Source organism: Limanda limanda, chromosome 16 (assembly GCF_963576545.1).
Source record: "Limanda limanda chromosome 16, fLimLim1.1, whole genome shotgun sequence".
Classification (NCBI taxonomy): Eukaryota; Metazoa; Chordata; class Actinopteri; order Pleuronectiformes; family Pleuronectidae; genus Limanda; species Limanda limanda.
In genome coordinates, this window is record NC_083651.1 from 7,218,168 (window position 1) to 7,240,796 (window position 22,629).

General features: G+C 42.2%; 1 protein-coding gene across 4 annotated transcripts in view; it reads right to left on the reverse strand.

Annotated features, from left to right (window-relative positions):
* The window catches only part of hdac4 (histone deacetylase 4), a 111,778-nt gene that overhangs the window by 58,130 nt on the left and 31,019 nt on the right, over nucleotides 1-22,629 (reverse strand). For 2 of the 4 annotated variants that reach the window (XM_061088173.1, XM_061088172.1), the window contains exon 3: nucleotides 15,260-15,322. In XM_061088173.1, coding sequence (XP_060944156.1) covers nucleotides 15,260-15,322 — 63 coding nt within the window. Of the gene's footprint in view, nucleotides 1-506; nucleotides 771-15,242; nucleotides 15,323-22,629 lie in introns of those variants that run through there. The other 2 variants (XM_061088175.1, XM_061088174.1) reach the window with 2 other exon arrangements.

Here is a 22,629-nt window from a genome sequence, read left to right on the forward strand (position 1 = left end):
CCCAAACGGAGGCACAGACACACAAATGCATACATGTACACAGCAAGCAGTGGGGAGGGACACACGCACAGTTGTTGCCATCTGCTCCATTCAGTTAAAGGCTGCACTGAGTGGTTCTGAGCGAGATTCTCCATACATCAGTGCCATTCAATAAACACTGTCACTACTCAAGGCAGCACACCCACACAGCTGATGAAGACTTACTCTCTCACTCAACACACACACACACACACACACACACGCACATTTGCCCCTCAAGCAAACACACACACTATAAAAAAGCCATATGTTAAACAAGTTCATGTAAACACATGTACGCTCAGGTATCACACTCGCACACCACAACTTAACAAAACACACCCATGTAAAATGAATCAATTCACATAAGCAGTAAATACTCATTTTTTACACACACAAAAAACACACAAATCACAAAGCAGCTCCTTAAAAATGAATTGTAAACGCTAAGGACACAAGAATCTGTGCATAACAACAAGAGCTCTTACCCATCAGTGGTCGTGCTGTCCGGTTGCTGTGTTTGTGTGTGTGTGTGTCTGTGTGTGCAGTGTACAGTATTTCAGCAAGGAAGAGAAAGTGTGTGTGTGGGTTTGAAGCCAAAAGTGACACTCTGAGCAGAGGCGTAAAGTCCACTGTAGCACAAAAAAAATAAATACAGCAGAGCGAGCTGGTTCTCAGGGTGAGAGCAGATCTCTTTCTCTCTCTCTCTCTCTCTCTCTGTCCGTCACACTCTCTCCGTCTCTCACTGTATCGCTTCTCTCGGTTTCTCTAACTGAGGCGCTCCGCTCTGTCCTCCGGCTGCCACTGTCCCTCCCTCCCCTCTGTTCCTCTGGTCCCCTCCCACTCTCTCTCTCTCATTCTCTCTCCCCCTCCCTCTCTCGCAGTGACATCAGAGGGCAGTCTCAGGCATGTTGAGCATTTTACTGGAGAGTCGCTCTCTTCCTCTCTCTCTCCTTCCATACTGATCGGCAGAGACGCAGAGGAGAGATTGTGATCACCTTCTCAATCGAATGTGACTAAACAAACATTGTGGTTGGATGCTCTCTGCTCTGCACACACCCCACTGCTGTCGATGTGCATTATTGGTTGCAATCAAAATATATTTCTGGTTCTCTTCTGGCTGAAACTCTCCTACACATCAACAGCACAACATTTGTTGTGTAGTTTACTTGCCGATAATGGATGCTGCTCTGCAGATATAACACTTCACAGCAACTGAAAACACACATCAGAGGTGTCCACTGCACACATAGAGGATCCTGCTCACAGCTACAGAGGAGAGGCCTCTTCCCATCACAATATGTTTGAATACTATTTGTCTGCGTTTCTTGCATAGATGCTTTGTTGTCAATAAAGATCTCTGTTATAATGATATGTTTTTTGTTGTTGTCAAGCTCTCTCTCCCAAATTCATGCTCAAGGTCCTATCAATAAAGGCAAGATGCCAAACCAAAAAAAAGTTGCATTTTAAATTTCAAACTTTAAATTCCCTCAAGAATGAGGTTTTGCGTGGACTGAAGTAGCTGGTATAGAAGAATAGAAACACCAACTTTAAAGTAAGAGAGAGCCACTGAATCAGGATTGAGACACATTCACGTCAATGCCTGAAAAGAACATTAAATATGAATAAAGAGATTTTGATTGAACGACAATGAGAAGCAATTAGAGCGACTGGAGAATGGGTCTATTGAGCAGCATCAAGGTCCACTAATGACAAGTGCTCCTCTGGGGGTGGCGCTAGTCATATGTCTTACTTTCATATAAACTGTCACTATGATACTAAGCCAATGGGAGTGAATGCAATGGATCTATTTATGAAAAAGAAAGGATTAACTGACTGCAGTGTGAATAGCTGTTTACTCAAGTGCAATTTTATATATTACTTCATTTGGAATCAATCTCATTTGCAAGTACCTACTTTGTCATTCTCTTTTAACCAAACACTGAAGATGAGACAGGATTCTACTTGTGTTCTGAACCTGCTGGTGCTGGTTGCAAATGCTTAAGGAGTTTTGCACCGCTCAACATTGAGCTGTAACACAAGTTTAAATCTCAAGCAAATGTCCTCTAATACACAAGAGAGGAAACCAGTGCTTTCAACTTCACAAGGTGCTAGTGTGAATATGGCTGGAGCTACGCTGGGAAGATCTGATGTCACCAAAATAAAGAAATGGACAGGCTGAATAAAGTGTAACTTAAACCCTAAAGGTTTGATCAACCAAATCCAATGCTGTTCCTGTTGTGCACACACAGCGCGAGTCTGTATTCTGCATTATGTTGCGCAATAAGCATCGACCTGTGTTAAACACACTTGCAAATTCACCATGGACCTGAAATGTCAGCAGTTAAACTCACTTCGAGGATCAACATCGACGCCAAGAGTAGGGTTCTGACCCGGACCAGCCAGCCTGTGGTCTCCAGCGGTCAGGTCAGCAGCGCCGCCAATGCTCATCGCTTTCTCTGACTTTCACAGGAATGTACAACGTTAATTCATCACTAAGGGTCACACAATCTGCTACAGCAACCACGTTGAGTCTTTTGTCAACACAATCAGAGCTCCCCACCCACCCTACACAACAGATATGGCTCTGTGTAATTTCTTCTTCTTAACTTCAAAACAAAAATCCAAGCTACTATGACACATTGGAGGAGATCAAGTTTGTGTCCCATATGAAGATTAAGCCATTTACAGCCAGAGCGGTACAGTTTTTTTGTTGGTTACTTCAGAAACCGAAAAATAATCTTTATATCTAAGTACATATAACCACACTGATCTTCTTTTCACAACACCCCCTCAATTTGTGTGTGTATGTGTGTTTAAGGTTCATGCATGCACGTTGGCCTGCGTTGTGTGTGTTTTTTTCATGAGCTATTTTTGAAGTTCAGCGTAACATCCAGGAAGCCAACTTTTGTTTGATGAGACAACACACCCACACACCTGGCTACGATAGAAACTCGGTGTTATCAGCTTGTTGTAAACCACCATTGACGTCAAAGGCTTAGCTAGATTTCATGCAGCCATGACACTGATAACAGCTAATGCTACTGAACCCAAAACCATAAAAGCATGCACACACGCACACAAACACCCGTTCATTTTTTACAGCAGGTAAAACCACCAGTGCAGAGGACAGTAGCTAAACTGTGTATGTGAGCAACAGAGCACCTCATTAACTTTGCATTGAAAATCTATGTTTGGACATTAGGTCAGTTGCTAACCGACATGGTCAAAGATCAGTGGTCGTGAGCAAGCGGCTTGTCAAACAAAAACAAACAGTGGGGCGTCTTTGAAAAGGTTTTCTTTGGCCATAATACGGCATGCATTAAATTACTCAAGACCACCAGGGCATTACCAAGCATGGGAGCATGTTTACATGAACAACATATTATGCAAGGCAGACAAATTTATAAGCCTCAAATCACAAGAAAAACAATTAACTTAACAAAAGAGTTTCTGAATTTGTGCTCGAAGGGATAAATAATAATATTACATTTTCTCACCTATTCTTGCTCAAAGCAACAACAGGCAGAATCAGTTCTAAAACTCAACAAGTGCACGTGCACAGACACTCAAACTTCATGCAGAGACCTTGAGCTTATAATGGACTTGAATGAGTGGGTCAAATATTACCATCAATCGAAAACAACACGTATGAATGAACCAGAGTGGCATGTGACAGGAGATAAGACAATAAATGTCTATGAGAGACAGACAGAGACAGAGTGAACGAGAGAGACCTCTGAAATATTCGCAACAGCCTGTGAGAGAATAAGACAAGGCGATAAGTGAGCATATCCGAGATAAATAGCTTGTGTAGCTATCTGCATCAGAGTCAGCGTGCGCGTGTTGCTTAAATAATGCATGTGGCATAATGATTGCAAGGCATGCCGAAGTACACAGTATGGCAGCGAGGCAGACAGGACTGATTAATAAGTAATGGACGCTGTCCGCCTCATAATGCACACATGTGCACACACACACGCACGCCCACGCACACACACACAAAGGCATGCAAACTACAACCACAAGCTGGTCCATACTCAGGAGAAGGAGAAAGACAGCAGCTCTTATTTTTGTAGCTTCTCAGGAGCTTGTCTTCCCCCTCCTCCCCCGCAGTGACAGGGGGTATGGTGGGAGGAAGATTGCTTTTTTCATCCATCTCCCAAGAGAACCACAGACCCAACTCCAAATACGAAAGCTACTGTGTCGTTTATTATTGATTTGGGTTATTTATAATACACGCTCACACCACACCCCAGCTCCACAACAAGGCTCCCTACAGCAATACAATAACCGCTCATAACAATCAAAACATGCTCAATTGATAGAGAATAGGATAACCCACCACATCAGCACCCTTGTATGCCTTATCTTAATAGTGATATAAAGCAAAGCTGAAGCTTAAAGAAAATATAATTTTGATTTTGAAAGTCTTGACCTGTAAACTCATTACACGGTTCAACAAAGATCACATGCAGGGAACGGTTCCAACAAAACAGGGACGTCTCATCATAAATAAGCTGATGCCCACAGTGATGTCTGGAAGTAGGAACCAGCAGGCCTGCATCCCTTGGTCTAGCACCATAACTGCCCTTGTTAAAGCCACACATTCCTGGTAAGTGGCTACAGACATAAAACAACCAACAGTGCTCATGGTGCTGCAGGCTGACATGACCAAGGCCTTTGATGGGGTGGACCGTTTCCAGCTGCTCCAACATCTGGTCAACATGGAGTTGTGCCCCAGACTTTTAGCCTGGGTACACAGCTATATGACGGCAAATGGCACTTACAGTTCTTGGTCTGAGGTTACATCTGGGTCCCCCAAGGAGTTATGGTCTCACCATACCCAATTCTCCTAAATATGTCCCCTCGTCTTTAAGAACACATTGCACATTGGCTAAGCTGATGAATTAGAGCTGTGTGGAGCCATTCCCTTAACCGATAGTCATGGCACTTATGGAGACATAAGGGACTGATATGATTGGGTCAATCAGCAAAGCCATTCAGTATACAATTATTGTATTGGTTTCTTAACAAAGTTGGGATCTATGTCGATGGGGTAAGGTGAGTTTAAATGCTATAAAATGTCAGGGTCTTAATGATTCACAAACGCAGACACATTTGCGCAAGAGATCACAAAATCCTTGAATCTAGTTTTCATGAGGCTGCCTTTCTGATCTCTTTGAGGTAACTCACTCTACAAAAATGATCCATAACAAGAATCAACTCCTATCAGACCTGAAATCACCAAGGCTTCAAAACACCTTCTTCAAACCCAGTGATGGCAAGAAAAATAACTCCTTTGAGCTCTTGGCTGCAGTGGGCAGCTCTCTGTTCATTCATATTTTACGCCCTCTCCTTCCGTCTCAATGGTAATGCCTTCCCAGTCTGCACCAAGCTCAGAGCAGACAGAGAGCCATTAGCTGTCGGCAATGCCAAATTGAACTTATGAGAGCTGTCAGTCAGATGTCAGCTCACCACACTGCTCCATGTGCACTTAAATGTCAAATGGGTCACAGGAATTCCACTGTGCACTAAAGCTGGACCGACAATATCTTTTTGGACAGAGTACAGATTATAGCAGTGTGCTTTATATGGGCCTTGTCAATAATGGAAACAGACATAGAACTAGTAAGGGAGGTTACAAATGGAGGACCGCATCAATAAGAAAGAATAGTCCACGTGCAGGCCCAGAGGGGATAAAGAATTCAGACAATGAGAAAAGGTGTAGATCTGTTGTTCATCATCAGTTTCGGCTGCACAGAATGGCAGACAGCAAACCCGTTGTATTTTTTTCTGTTAAACAACTCTGTGGTGAAACACGGTCTATCGCTGACAGACACACTGCAGCCATTAGGCTCCGGGCTCCTCTGTAATGAACTCCTCTTACTGGACCGGGGAAGGCAAACCTGTGGTCATGGTGGTGTTTGTCAGCCGGCAGCTAGCTAAACCCTCGCAAGAGAAAAGAAAGGGTCTGAGCCCTGAAGTGGTCATCCATAATAGATATGTTCCAGAGAACCCTTCTAGATCCATATGGTCCTGCTCGGACTTTTAAAAGCCTTTTCACAACACACCTCTACATTAACAAGTGAGGTGAACGGGAAGAGAAAGGGTTAAGAAGGGTTGAAGTCAAATTAAATATCCACCTGTTTATTTTTACCCCTGCACATAAACACACACACTAAATTCAAAAAACTGTAAACTTTAGGGAAATATCTACCTCTAAGTATTATAGAAACGAAAGAATCTCATGTGTGTTAGCCCATGCTAGCCCTTGTGAGACAAGACACTTTCAACAAGTCCAAATCTAGCGCTGCTGAGCTTGATACTTGCAGGAGATGATAGGTCAATTTGAGCAGCTTGGTTTGGCCGTAGTCCACATGTCCATCTCATCACAAATCGAGGAAGATACTTGGACTAATTCAGTATCAGCTTTTATGTCACAAAATTACAAATCAAACCATAGGCCCTTCATGCTGCATCATCAAAACTCACGTCTGCTTTTCTCTGATTTTGAATAATCAGTTTGTTATTAAAGTACCTTCCAGCACCAAATATTTTGCAAGAACATGAAAATGTATTTGCTGTGCTATATTTTTATATGACCAAACACGGATTACATTTAGGTCTGAATCGAGATCATGATTTTTTATACAATTCATCTTGCAGCCCTAAATCACACAGTGACACAACCTCACACTCCAGACGTCTGGCAAAGCCCAACCAGCCAACACGGCAAAACACACCATATGCAACATTCATGACATGGTAGCATGGTAAAAATCCTTTTCCCCCCTCTGCAACATCTACACACACACACACACACACACACAGTCCCCCTAAATAGCTGTCAGGATAATGGCAATGATGCAGACAAAGTAGGTTAAGGCACTGTCTGCTCTCCTGGAAGACAAAACAAGTCTGGCTCTGAGCACTCTGCCATACTTTCTTAGACCTGAAAAAAAGGATTGTGTGCGTGTATGTGCGCCTTTAACAGGGTTAACATGAAGGCCACAACCTCAGGCTATGTCTGTAGATATAATTAGGCACTGGGCACTGGGACACTGTGTTGTATTCCCTTTATAACTCCAATTTCTACCTCAGGATTAAATTTATCTTCACCTTTGCGCTCCGATAGCTTCAGGTATGTTTGAGCATGTAGCCTTGGACCTTTTGCCTCAGTACAATAATGTGAATCTGCTGAAACATTTTTTTTTTATTTCCAAATATATATGTAAGCTACTCCGAAAAGATTTAGTGCAAAATAAATAAGGTAATTCAAGGAGAAGAAGTGAAGGAAAATACGGGAGATCATATTAAAGTTCATCACAAGTTCAAGGGAACCATTTGGAAAAATCCCTTCAGCGCTGACTCTGACATGGTTTTGTGTGTTCGTGTGCGTGTGCGTGTGTGTCTGTGTGTTTCTGACTGATGGCGGCTGAGCAGGAAAGAGGCAGCTGCCCACCGACTCAAGCCTACACCACACTGGCACCGGGGTGGTGAATCCATGCCAGGTCAGGAGGGTGTACGGGGGTGGTCGGGGGGACTTTGGGACCATCTGGGGAGCTGGCACCGGGGCCCGAGGGCTGTGTGAGCTCCGTGGTGAGCAGGTTGTCTTCCATTAGGTGCTGATTGTAAGCCTCACCGTTTAGGTGTCTGACTAATATTCAATACGGGGTTACAGTCTGTTGAATTAGGACTTCAACCTAAAGACCACGACGTGCTGATCCTGTCATGTAATTGATGCTTAATGCTTCAGTGCTACACACAATAACTGGGTTGGAACATCAACCTTTAAGTGATTAAGTGCAAGTATTGTTGGCAAATCTCTACTTTTACAGATTTTCTTTTCAAATATTCAATTCAGTATTTTGAAGCACATCAGAATCCTGGTGGGAAGTTGCTCTGCCATGAGATTTTGAGCTTCAAGTGCAGCAAAACCCAAATAAAAAATTAAGCAGGTGAAGATAAATTGTGCATGATCCTACACGGAACAAATAAACATATTTACAATGTCAGGTTTGAGGTCAGGAATTCAGTCCCGCTCAGAGACAAAAAACTCCATGTTCCAGTGAGTAGAGAGGGAGGTAGCAGGGGTCTGTCTGGCAGACACGTGTCTTAGCGCAGTCATGGTGACCTACAGACGTGATGTCTATGGGACACGCCTCGCTCTCCATCCTCTGGCTTGTCAACACTTATCCCGGCCTAATCTGCTGCTTTTCACCCAGTTTACTTCATGTGCTGTGTCTGATCTACAAATGTGCACTGCATTCACCAAAAAAAGATTGATTTAGTCAAAGTGAGGTGGAAATAGAGATGATTAAACTTCAACACCTTACAAGGTAACAAATATTTATCTATCCGTACACCACTACATGTGCTGCTTTCTATTAAAGGTGTGAAGTATGTGAAGAAACTTTAAGACTTGGAAAACAAAGAATGGGAAAGCGCATCAGGTTGAGGGTTAGAAAAGGTTCTTTGGAAATTAACCTAGTGAAACAATTTTCTGGAACCTTGGTAGAAGGGAGTAGTACTGGCCAAGAAAAAACTCATTAACTGTAGGAGCTGAATCCATAAAGGAGGCAAATCCTTTCTTAACATTACGCTGGGACAGCTTTCAACTTTTTTGTGAATTTCTCAAGCAATGATGCAGAGAACCTTATGAAGATATCAGACATGGGTCTGGATGGAAGTGGCGGAGGTGAGCTCTCAAGACTCCGCTTTCCTTTCTCATGACTCCAGGTTGACAGCTGTGACTGTGAGAGACGGAGTGGTTTGAGCGTCTTGGAAAAATCACTGATCTGCTGAGATTTCCACTGACAACAGTCTAATGTTTACTGTCAAACATCCAGTGAACAGCAGATCTGTGGGAGAGTATGTCTGGTTAGTGAGTGAAGTCAAAAGAGGATGCCAGGCTGGTTCACGACCGACAGGAGGGTGACACCTGAATAATAATATGTTCCAACACTGGTTTACAAGATCGGCTCTGATGGCTCAACCCATCAAACCTTGAAGTGACTGGGCTGCAGCAGCAATTCCAGTCTGGAACAAGAACAAGAAGGAAAACATTTGACGCAGAACTGTAGGGCTACAGCCACACTATGTTTTATCTTACTGTTCAACATTGTTGTTTCTCGTGCAGTATTTTCTGTAAGTAAACAACAAATGTCCGAGTAGATAACCTGCTGTTAGGTGTGTTAGTATGAACAATAAGTATAAATGATATAAAGTTAAACACTTTATTGGATATTGTAAATGGATGAAGCTTTGGAATCCATCACCTGGTCGGATGAATCCCAATTTCTCCTGCAAGTTGTACTCTCAGGTCGGAGTCCAACATGTGGTTGGGTTTAGACAACAAGAGCTCTCTGGTTAGAGTTTAGGAAAGATTCTGCATTTGGTTAAACCTAATGAAAAAAATACATTCAGCCTACATTCAGTACGTTTTGATTCTCTCAACCCTAAACCAACATCAGAATCTTACCACAACTCAAACCGAAGAGAAACATAAACACGTTATATCACTCGGTCATTGCTGCGAGCAACACTGCATCACAAGAGCATATGCCACTTATAATTCAGGCTGGGGGCAAAGGTCAACGCTGCCCCCTATTCATGTTTACCTAAAATAGATGCTACATTTGAATATGCAGGCAAGGGACAAGCTTTTGTTTATGGAAGCCCTTTGGGAAACAGTCCGTTTGGAGAGCAAAAGAGGCGGAACACGTTGACTGAAATGCAACTTTTTAATTTATGTGCATTCAGATGTAGATAGCTGTTACAGATATTATCCAACATGTTGTCTTGACTTTAAAACACAAAAAAAAAGTATTGGGGAGAAACAGTGGACACTAATCAGACTACAAACAGTGTACAGCGAACAGAAGTCTATCGATCCAAAATATTGACCATTTCCCCAAAATGCTAATTCGTCATCAAATGATAACCAATGGGCCCAAAGTTACCACTGAGTGTACAGTCAAGATCCAGATCAGCTCTAACAGTCACACACATTGACAAATAAAACTGGAGTTGAGTGAGCAAGCAGATGCAGAGTGAGAAAGAATTCTCTACTTTTAGTGATTTCGTTTCCAGAGTTTCGAAATGGTAATGAGCGCCCTGATATTTGCATAATGTGCCTTTCCTCATCCCTCTTTTTCGGCTTACCCAAGCTCTCTTCTCCTCCCATGTCTGCCCCCACCTTCATTCACTGCATTCATTCTACCTCCTCCTCCCACTGCCATTACTTAAGTGCTCGCAGATAATTGATGAGTCTAAATAAAGATAAGCTTTTCAGTTGGGGGGGGGGGGACAGGCGCTGGCCAACAGGTCTGCCACTTCCTGTGTGAAGCACTCTTCATCCTCCCCTCAACTTGCTTGCCTCTCATTCTGCTAAGCTGTACTATCAGCGCTGTGCAGACAGAAAATGGACATGTGGAAACAGCGTTAAGACAAAAAAGTGTCAAATGAAAAGAAAAATGAGACAACTGTCACGTTTCGTGCCGATTACGACAAAGCACACCAGGCTCTGATGGAACAAGCCATACAAAGCCCTTATGTGAGCTAACAAACCGCTTCTGGTCTATATTATCTGTCACTGCTGCTCCACTCCTCTTCTATTTTTCCCAATCCTCTCTCCTTCTCCTCCTTCGTCACTTCTCTCACCTTCCCCTCCCTCCTCCTCACTCCCTGCAGCGTCTGTGCTCTGACAGTTATGTGTGAGTGGAGCGTGGGCTGCTGCTAATTTGTGCAGAGTGGGAGAAAGCTGTTTTGGCTATGGGAGAGAGAGACGAGTTTAGCCTTAGCGGCGAGATGGCACACAAACAGACACAAACTTGCATCTCGGTCTTTAATAATCCTAACTCCAACTCTAATTCTCATCCTAACCCAAACCTCATTCTTACCTGAACCCCTAAAAGTCTCAAGAATTCAAATTGGAAGTCGCTTTGGATATAAGTACCAGGTAAATGACATGTAAGGTAATGTAAGGTCAAGTCCAGTAAAGTTGTGAGGACCGACAAAAGTGATGTGGCTCTGTAAGGTCTGTGACTCAGAGTCCTACCACACACACAAACGCACACGCACACGCACACGCACACACACACACACACACACACACACACACACACACACACACACACACACACACACACACACACTTGTCCTTTAATACATGTTTGTCTCGGCTGTAGTTTTATCACTCCCTCTTCCAATGTCACATGAGCATTCACAGAAACAAACAGATGCTCAAACCCACATTCACATGACTTCAGTTTCTCTTACAGTACCTCGTCCTGTACACAATTTAGTCATCCTGATTAATATGCAACTAAATCTGTCTCTCTCGCAGAGTCTTCCTGATAATACTCCACCACTGCTCTGTGCTTTAGTCATCCACTGTGATCGACACTCATTCTATTCCTAATTGTAAACCTTAAATAACTAGAAATGTCTCCCTTCGAGCAGTTGAGTTGACATCCATAGACTTTAGTTGAGTCACCATCTTTGGTGTTTAGGTGTTCTTTGAGAAATCACATGAATGGGACCTTTAACCTCCACATGCTAATCAGATAAAAAAAAAGAAATTCCCTCAAGATGTTCCTGGAAAATCACATTCATAAGAAGGGATGGATGGATGAAAGAATGCATGCAACCCAAAAAACATAATGCATTTGGCCACGGCTGTAGCGAGGAGGCATCTAAACAAGAAACACACATTCTCACAGACTGGTGACTTTGAGTTTAATAGTGCTGACTTCAGCTCCTCTCCTCCCCCCCACTGCTGAAACTGTGTTGAGAATGACTTCATTGCGTAGGACACTTACACGCACAGGTTGCTACTAATCCTCGTGGCACCCGGTTAATTTATTATAACACATCTTATGAATGTGTTGTATTGTGCTGTATTTAATCCAATAAAACGCTGGAGTCGTTTTTTTGGAAGGCATTTACGTATTTCGTTATTATTAGGACCATACTAAACTGAATTTTCCAAGTCAAATTTGATTTTAACAGTTCAGTCTTATGATTGGACCAGTGAGGAAGTCAGTGGCCTACATGTGTACAAGTGTGTACTACATCTAACACTGGACAGACAAAACTCAAGTCTAGATGCTTGTCGTTTACTGTTTCCTTAAAAAGTCAGTGTGGGATCACATAAAGAGACAGAAGCGAATAAGAATAAATCTGCAAAGGACGCTGTGGCAAGTTCTCTGAGGTCTTTAGAACAACCTACTTTACAATTTCATTGTTTACTGCGCTTGTATCAAGTTAAGTAATCAGTAAAAGCTATTCATGGCTTTCATATCGATTGATATCGATATATATTGTGATATAAATCAAATCAGCCCAACTGCACTGAAGCACATTACTCTGCAGGTCAACAAGTGACTCTCTGCTCATCTGCTCTTTTTATATCTCTGACACGTAACACTGATTTATGTTCCTGGATAAACAGGGCGTCGCTTCTTCTGCAACAATGAAGTTAAATCACTGCGTTGAGTCAGAATCTACAGGAGGAACAGCTGTCTGCAGGTGTGGTTGTGCGTGTGTGTGTGTGTTTGTGTGTGTGTGTGTGTGTGTGTGTGTGTGTGTGTGTGTGTGTTTGTGTGTGAGTCTCTGTCCCTCCTCACACATGAACTGATAATCATATTTATCTATTTACTAATCGATTATGTCGGATCATGTCTCCGGATCGTTCCGGTCACTTTGACCCTGATGTCCTGACTGTGCGTGTCACTTAACATCTGGTGTTGTGTAGCTGGTTTAAACATGTGTCTCATAAACTCTGCAGGGAACAAAACAAACACAAAGTAAACGTCTGTCTTGTACGTGTCGTGACAACTGATCAGTGATGGTGTTTATTGTTGAAGTGTAAAGTTAAAGGTCACAGGGGGAGTGAGGAGGAAGCAGACATCGACAGGAGACTCTGACACCGTACGACCGCACCTTTAATGTGCGTGTGTCCTGGTCCTGCAGCGCTGGTGATAATTATTCAGCACTTTATCGTTATATCACCAAGGCATTGTTTCTAACAGTATCCACACTTTACTTAAAGTGAATAAATCCTCAACACTGTATTTCTGCATGCCACTTTTTATCCACCCAAAGGTCAGTGACTTTAAAGAAGAACTAATCCTACCTACAGCTTTCATTCAATTTAATTAAATTGACAAGTTGATTTATACCAGGCTACCAAGTCATAGGCAGGACCAAGCATCTCCACCTCCTCCCACTTCCATAATGTTGCTCAAACTGCCCTGGATACCAACACTACCATCTTGCGCATTTAGAGCCAGAGTCTGTACGGTAGCAAGAGGTTTATAGGGCTTTTATATTGGCCAGATTTGTATGCAGTTTATGGGATCCATGATTGTTTCCTTCACCTTTAATTCCATTTCAATTAGTTCATAAGAACATGCTGTTGTCTTCCTACAGGAGACGTGTGTTACTTATGATAAATGTCTACAACGTGAATTGCATTTAACCTGCACTATAAGTCCCATGCAAATGAAATAGCTGTCAGTGGTTCATCTCTGGCTGCAGCATAGCTCCAGCACTTCATTTACAGGATTACAGAATTACAGTTTATCATCACTAAGTGACGTTTCATCACTACGCACACTCATATGTTATCTGCTACGCTCTAATCACAGAGTCAATTAAATTACCTGTAAATGTCAAAATCAGTGGATTCATTTCAGAGATGTTTTTACCAAAGCCAGGTGTCTAGCTCACGCTCAACCACAGAGAAGAGCAGGGTAATAAAAAGAGACTCAGACGATGTGTGTTGCCCTGATGATACTAGGCTGCCAACAAGTGTTTGAGGTAGAAGTGTTCAAGTGTACATGCTTTATTTATTAAAGCTACAGTAAATATATAAAAGGCAGTAAATTACGGATGCATCTTTCATTGGGTTTGAAGCGATGTCTTTGTGTCACTACAATATAGATGAACTTAGTGTTAAAACTCTATATTACTAAACTTAAGTTATATTTCTTTTCTACATTTCTGAAAACCTGATCTAAAAACTGAAATCCAGAAAGGGTCAACACAGTTTCCCTTAATTTCTTTATGTCTTTCAAACAATGAGAGAGTGCCCAGATAGATTGAAGCCAAATACATGTGGTACATATGCCTGTATGTTTTACGAGTGGACATCTGCCTGTGTGTTTATGCTATTACATGGGTCACTTCTGCAAAGCAAACGAAATGGCTCCAGCTCTTGGCAGCCGTATCTAAGACACACTGCTGCATCAGCACGTCCTCTCGCCACACGGGACAAACATACCGCTTGTGGGTTGATGACATGCTGATGGGGTGAGATCATCACACGTTCCTGTCATGAAGAGTGTTAAGTTCCAACAAAATGTCCAATTTCACATGCACTTTTGCATCTCATCACTGCATGGCAAAACTCTAAAAATGATTTTGCCACTGAATAATACATTGTCATTTGCTAAAACCAATCAGCAACGTCAGCTGGTGAAAACACACACGTGCTCAAAAGTAAATGATAAGTCTCCTCCAAAGCAGATGCGGACAGGATATATTATTGAGCCATACATTAGCCAGCTAAGGCAACCATGATCCTCCAATGAGCACTGATGCTCTGTAATCACCTGTGGTGCATTTGACATCAGTAACCCCCGAAGACATGACGGCAACAATCACTCAACTGCACTGCCACTGACTCAGGTTAAGTCACCTGAGTCAGTGGCAGTGTAAATATATAAACCAGAAGTTAAACAAGGTAAACTAGACCAAAACTAATATAAAAGGAAATTCTTTGTTTCTGCTTTCATAAAAAATTTTTTATCATTTCGGAAATCTGTTCTACTGAACTTTGAATAAACAGGTGAACATCTCCTTGTGCAGCTTCAGGGTTCTTCCAGTCTTTATTTCCAGCGTTAACACAGGCCAATCAAAAAGTCTGTTCCAAAATGGCAGGTTTGAAGGTACAGTAGAGCTGAATCAGTGGCAGTATCAAACACGCACATTTACATGTTGTCAACATGTACAAATGTTTCTTAAAATCCACTATTAATCATGACACTTCAAGCATCTAACAAAGTCAATCTGCTAATCCACTGCTTTTTGGTGATTCCGCTTGAGATTCAGCTCCATACAGGTTTGCATATTAGCCACTGATTTTTTCATGTTGTGGATAAAAAACAAATAGAATAATAACAATGACATCATTCTGCACACAGAGGGGGACGCACATGTAAAGAGGTCCTACCGAAATAGTTGAGTGCAAGTGGATTGAGAAGTTCCAGAGGATGATCCTTGTTGCTGAAGACGCCTGTTAGAGAGGAGAAAAGGAACCAGCATGTAAAATCAGGTGTGGAAAACATCAGAGTTTCAGACAATTAGATCTGGTTCACAAGACAATTCAAAGAAAGCAATATAGGAAGTATGCTTGTCTGAAGCTCAACAACCAGCCAACCTCCCTTGAACTAGAGAGAATCATGCTTCTACTTCACTTCTAAATTCACATGAATCCCACCTCAAGTCGGAACAACAACTCAGAGATTGGCAAAAAAATTTGAGCAGGTGATAAGAGCCGACACCGGTGTCTGTGGGTTGTAGAGAAAGACACGTGTCTCCCCGCGGCTGAATTAATACATCACTTCCTGTCTTTGCCTGCTGCTGTTGTGTACGCATCTGTGCAGAGAACCTCCCGCTGTGTTGTACATGTGTGAAAAGTAAACTGCGGGTAAAGTCAATTTCAAATTCTTCGGACTTTACCCACAGGTCATGTCTGAAAACGGCTTTAGTCAGTTTCAGCTGGTGCTGCTGAAGAATGCAAGCTTTAAAAATGTAAAAGAAAAACTCTGGGGAGTTGGAAAGAAGCGCGCTTGCCAGACTTCTTTAGGCCGCTCCTAATCTCTGCTTGAGGTTCTGGGCTACACAACTAGCACAACCTTTCCCAAAATCGACTCTTGAGGGCTGAGCTGCTTTGTGGGTAATGCAGGTGCCAGGGTTTCCCAAGGGAGAAGAAAGTATGAAATAAAAAAACTGGTTTCTCTGTTTCAGCTGCATTGATTTAATACTTTTAAACAGTATATTGTGAGACTTTCTGACTGCACTTCACAAACAGCAGACAAAAAATGTGCATCTGAGACTAACTCGTTAACAATCTGCTAAAATACAGACATTTTACCGGGGTTTCTTGAACCACCCTCTCATGCCCCACTAGTCTCTGCAATGCCTACGCAAACTTGCTGTAACATTTCTGTCTCCACCTGCAAACAGCTGGGCTGAACTTAGGCAATCACACAGCCTCCATCAGTTTATCACTGAGATTGGCAGCTGGTAGGAATGGTGGGGTCACTAATCCTCCAATTACCACCGCATTCAGGAAGCAGATTCTTACGGTGACATGTTTCAAACTTTGCCTGCACTCAGTGGGTGTTAGCGCAGACACAGCTGGATGCATTCAGAGTTCACTTGTGAATGTGTCCTAGACAAGTAAATACTTTTTTAATCAAAAGGAAAAATAAAAAACAAAGTAAAAATAAAATCTCAAAGAGTGTGTGTGGTTGTGTGCATCTCTAATGCAAATATAAATCTCCTTCAGTAATTTCTTCGAACCAGTGGAGACAGACAAAAAGAAGAAAGATTTCTTAGAGGGGAATAAAGGAAAATGTGAGAGGAGACCATGAGACCATGTGCTATGTCACACATGAACGAGCAGCAGCACATGACATACCCACAACTACTATGAATTTTGTTTTTCTGGGTTGCTAGGCGCTATTTTCAGCCCAAGCAGACTGCTCCATGATTAATACATGACGGAGGGAGGGGCTGAATTAAATTTTCATATTGTACACACAAAACACACGGCAAATGCATTTCTTGGATTTCATGTTCCAGGCAAAGCCTTCTCTCTTTGTGTCTTTGACAAAAGTGTAGATGCTATCAAACAAAGCGACACCAGAAAACCAGAGAGAAACAAACAAAGAGGAGAGGAGAGGAGATTTTGTATTGACAGAGGTTTTTGAGAAGGATGGATAAAGAGAGAGTTTGTGTGTGTGTGCCTGTGTGTGTGTGTGTGTGTTTGTGTGTGTGCATGTGTGTGTGTGTGTGTGTGTGTGTGTGTGTGTGTGTGTGTGTGTGTGTGTCAGTAGGGTGGCAGTGGCAGATGGTAGAAAGACGACACCAGAGCTTGATGGGCGAAGGACAGGCCAAGTAATCACACACTCAAAGACACACAAAAGAAGATTAGAAAGTGTAAGTGAGTATACACCGATAGTCACCACCTCATTTTTAGATTCACTCCACGGTCATCTTTTCTTGCAAATACTGAGAACTGGTGTCATGACAAGCACGGAGGAGAGAGAGAGAGAGAGAGAGAGAGAGAGAGAGAGAGAGAGAGAGAGAGAGAGAGAGAGAGAGAGAGAAAGTGTGTATGTGTGTTAGTGTGTGTGTGGGGGGGGTGTACATGCAATAACTGAAGGGAGAATAAATATAATTGTAAGCAAACATATGTCATGGAGACCAGGCAGGTTTACACACTGTTTGCCTGTGACTACAGAGCAGAGAGCAGAGAATGACCTCCTACACCTTGGGAGGAAGACGGGTCAAGTGCTCACGGCCTTAACACACAGTGATGCCAGGAAAATCTCCACGGAAACCACAACAAACAAACATGCAGAGAGCAGCACTCGTCAACAGACAAAGAACAGGGCTCTTAAAATCTATTTTTTTCTGTAATAACACTTACATAGCACTGAATATAACTGCTATTAACAGCAGCCACAATGTAAGCTGATTGCCTATTAAGGACTTTGCAGTTCACAAGGAGGTAGATGAAGGCTGAATAATCCCTGTTCAACAAGTGTGATGGCCAGGGTGAGTAATAAATACATTAAAGCAAAACGTAAATACAGGATATAACAGCTTTGGTGCTCACTTTCCTTAATTTACATTTAGATATAGTTAAAAACAAGTATATCAGCTCGTTAAATGTCGATTAACAAATGAATGAATCAAGGAAACAATTACAATCAATCACAACTCATTTAAATGATTATTTATTCATATTAGTCTTTTATCGGGCAACATTTCTGAATAGCAACCTATTCCAGATTCAAATGTGACAACAAACAAACTAAGAATACCTCCAGCAAGGCCAACATCATTTTAAAGAAAGTAAAGCAAACCTCTGCCTGAACCCGCTTCGGTTCATCTTTCGGTTGTGTCCCAGTTTGATAACACACTATGAGGCTAGAAACAGCATTCTGTTAGCTTGGCATAGCATAAAGAATGGAGAAAGTGGTAAACAGCTCATCTAGTAACCGATTCTGCATAAACAGCAATGAATTTGTACAAGAATCTATATTTAGAATTCTGTTTCATTTGTTTTATGTCCATTCAGCTGTTCCGATGACAGTATGATGCCTGTATGCACAGTCCAGTCTGCAGTGGACATTGTGTGTATCGCTACACATTTGTCTGCAAAGCACTCTTGTCCACCTTGAACAAGGCACTTATCAATCCTGTCCAAACCACGTCACTGTTGTCTCTGAGACTGAACTGAATAGTTGTCCTCTCTACTGTACAACAATTATCTGAAGTAGAGGTTGAGAGGTTCACTGTCTCTTTCAGCTCATTCTGTGGATCCTTGCTTTGGCTCTGCTGTAGACTATTGCAGACCCCATGAATGGAGACACAGGCCCTTGAAGTGGCGTGGAGGTTTAGCATTTTGATGACTATTATTACTGTGTTGAGAGGTGTAGAGCACAGTTCCAATGGAGGACACGGATATGTTGGACGTGAGTCATTTTAACTCCTTGATGGATATTTTAATGCGCTGACCTACGTGACCTGTGCCATATGCATCCCTATCAGCAAAAGTTACAAATATTCCACAGTGATATGTAGGAATATACCAAGGACTAGTAAAACATATACAAATTAAATGCTAAGAAAAGGTATTTTCATATCTCCAAGCCTCTGGAGGATAGTGATGTATTCTTTTTGCATGTGTCAAATCCCATTGTAAAAACCTGGATATGTCGACAGACTTCCTCGTCGATAGACATACGTGATCACCACATGGAAAAGGAAGGTGGGGCGAGCCAAGTTACCGATGGCTGGCAAGAGGACAAGTTGGCTCAGACGCTAGCAGGAAGCAGTAGTGCCTGGTTCAGTGAATACACACCTGGTGTACAGTGAAGATGAAAACCCTTTAACAATACTCAAAGAAAACATGTGATCATTTATAGAAGCACACAGGATAATTGAACATGTACACAAGCACACCTTTCCTCCTGCCCGGGAAGATGCCAAGTCACCTTGTTGTGGGCCACCTTCACCTCCAGTTGACCAGCAGTCAGCACAACGGTGTGCCAGCCACGCCAACCTGTCTCGTCCACTACAGCTCAGTCTGGTGTATTCTGAGCCCTTGATATCAGCATCACAACTCTGCCAACTGTGCCATCCTGTCTGCCGAGGCTCCACCAAAACTGCCCTTCTGCTAGAACCAAACTCTGAGCCAGTGTGAGAGCGTGCCAGCCACACCAACCTGTCACTGCCGCCCTAAACCACAAGATAATCTAGTGGGGAGCAAACATATGAGGAGATTCATTCCAATATGTGCTTTTAACAGATCAATTGAAAATGTGTAAAATGGGTGTTTCCCCATTTAGACTCAAGTTAATCTGCACTTTTGAAGTGATCCATTTACATGATGCTAATCAGTCATAAGCAGTATTTTTCTTTTTTTTAAGTCGTGGACTCATAAACATAAAAAGAAGTCATCCCAAACTGGTTTGTAGTTGTAGATGAACAAATTCTTTCACTATATAACTTTAAAACCTCCCAACAACACTAGTAGGGGCCAGGCTGTAGAACATGTTGACTTGTAAATAACATGAAAGTTTGACTTTCACGAGCAACTGACAAATCTCAGCAGCCGGGCTTGAAGCTGTAGAGCGTACATTTTCAAAAAAAGAGGAAAGAGAAAAGAAGAATAAGAGAATTTCAATGAGTACAAGTTCAAGACCACTCCCTCCCTTTTCACTGAGCTCCAAACGAGTCTCCAAAGCCCCTCCCAGCACCGTAGGCAGCATAGTAACCATAGCAACAGAAGAGGCCAGAAAAAAACAACATGGAGACAGGCATTTCACGATAGTTTCAGGAACTCTGCAAATGCAAACAAATCCCACCAACCATCAGTAAGAGTTATAATCAAACTCAAGCTTACGTTAGCCCAACTACAATATCTCAGTAACATGACAGTTGGTGGTTGAGATAAGTTTGCATCAGATTTTTCAAAATAAAATGAGCTGTAGGTTGAGCCAGAGTAGAACGACACCTGCCTCATGTATAACTGTCACATAGTGGCAGTTTTGGGAAATATGATTCTGCAAGTTTAATCCACATTGAACCTTGGTTTAACAGCAACTCAGACCAACTTCTATCCCTTTGTTGACCATTGGTCAGAGTCTGTTTGCAGGACTTGGCCCGTACACTTTCTCACCACTGGCTTCAACCACTTGTTGGTGTTGCGGCCATGTTTACCAACTACTTACAACTTCCTCAGGGGCATTTTGAGCCTACAAGAGAAACCACAAGCCTTTGACTTTTTTTTTAACTGCCGGACCTTTAAAGGTTTGTGCCTGTGTTTACACGTGTGTGCTTCTGTCGGTGTACTGTTGTACATTTACATATGACTCAGTGGCTCTGAAGGCGACAAAGAAGAAAACTGTATTTTACTGTCATCTTTAAAGTCAATAAATTAATAATGTGAATTAAAAAAAAGTTAAACTGACAATAAATAAAGACCTTTAACGTACTGATGTACATAGATACAAATATTTTTCTTCTTTCTTGTCAAGCTGAATGTGACATTATATGGTGGTATATAGAGAGAGAGAGAGAGAGAGAGAGAGAGAGAGAGAGAGAGAGAGAGAGAGAGAGAGAGAGAGAGAGAGAGAGAGAGAGAGAGCAAGCCATGTGGTCTCAGGCCATTAGGCCAGCAACACAAGTAAGTCCACAGGGAGACAGAGGATCCCTGTGATACCGAAGTGTGTGTGCGTGTGCGTGTGTGTGTGCGTGTGTGTGTGTGACATTACACTGCTGAAAGGGCTTAAAATGTCCTAACAGGCAAGGAGACATCTGTATCGGAGTAGACGGGTCACTTGGTAGAGAGAAGGGCCTTTCTGTTTGTAAGAGCATTACACATGTGGACATCACATGGTAGATTACACTTTCTAGTTATGCAATAGGTCAAAATATTGTAATATATACGTATGTAAGACTACAATAAACACATTAACACCACTCAGGCGAGGTACAGTGTGTGTGCGCTCCAGGCTGCATATCAACAGTAAAAGAGAAACTATTTTTAAAAGGACTGAGAACATCTGCGAGCTATCTGTTCCCATCAGTATTTACACTGAATACTCTGCATTGTGATTTCAGGGCAAGTGATTCATCAAAGGCCAACGAAGGTTAATAAACATGCAAATCCAGACATTTAATCCCAGAGAAACCACGCTTTACATTCATGTAAAGTTCCAGGGAAGACAAATCAGAACATTTCAACTGTAATATCGTGCACATCGGGTTTGTTTGGGTCTTGAGCTTGGACCAAATCAGTGATTTCTTGTGCCTGTGGTTTCAGGCATTTTTCACAAGTATATAAGTATATATATATATACAAGGATATATTCCACAGTCCCACCTGAGGACCAAAGGTGGCCGGGCCTTTTCTTTCAGGACTCTTTGGAAGTATCTCCCTGAGGAGATCCGTCTGGCAAATACGTCATCCTCTTTTACATCACACATTTTTATGTGTGGTTTGTTACGAAAGTTGCTATATAAATATAGTTATATTATTATTAATATTAATTAATAGAATGTAGCGTGATCTCGGCTCATATTGTACAAAATGAAAAGGAAGTAAATAACTTATTCTTAGGGAGGACCTACCCTCAAATCCTTCATTTGTCTGTGTGACTCTCTTCTCACTTCTTCTCTTTTTCCATCTGATTACATTTATTGAGTTTTACCTTGCATAAAAAAAGTTTGCATATGTAAAAGCGATGGTGAGACAAACAGAAACTGAACATGGGAACCTAGCTACACCACCTGGCTGTAAAGCACCAGGGTTAATTACACCCTTTGTGTCTAACAGTCTGTTTCCACATAAACTGCCTTTGCTGTGTGTGTTGATGCCTGGAATAGGGTGTGATTCCCTGCCTGTCCAGTCATGTTGCATCATGGTAAGTGTCTGTTACAGCAACCAGCATTAAGGAGCACTGTTTGTGTGTGTGTGTGTGTTTGTGTGTGCATGTTGTCAAGTCCGGAGATAAGTTTGTGTCCCTCTATAGGCTGTGCGTGGACATGTACACAGACGAGTTGAGAAAGCAACAGCATGTTCATGCTCCTTTGAGGTTGTGCTGTTATAAGATTGACTCCAGATGCATGTCTTTTATTTTTTGCGGTAATTCATGTATGGCCACTAGGAGGCAGAACAACCCCCCCCCCTGAATTATTTTTTAATAAAACACACTTTCTTTACACATTATTGACATTTAAAGTTGTTCCGGTTAAGAGAGCCACAGAGAAAGATCGGCAGGTAATGTTTCTGGCCACCTG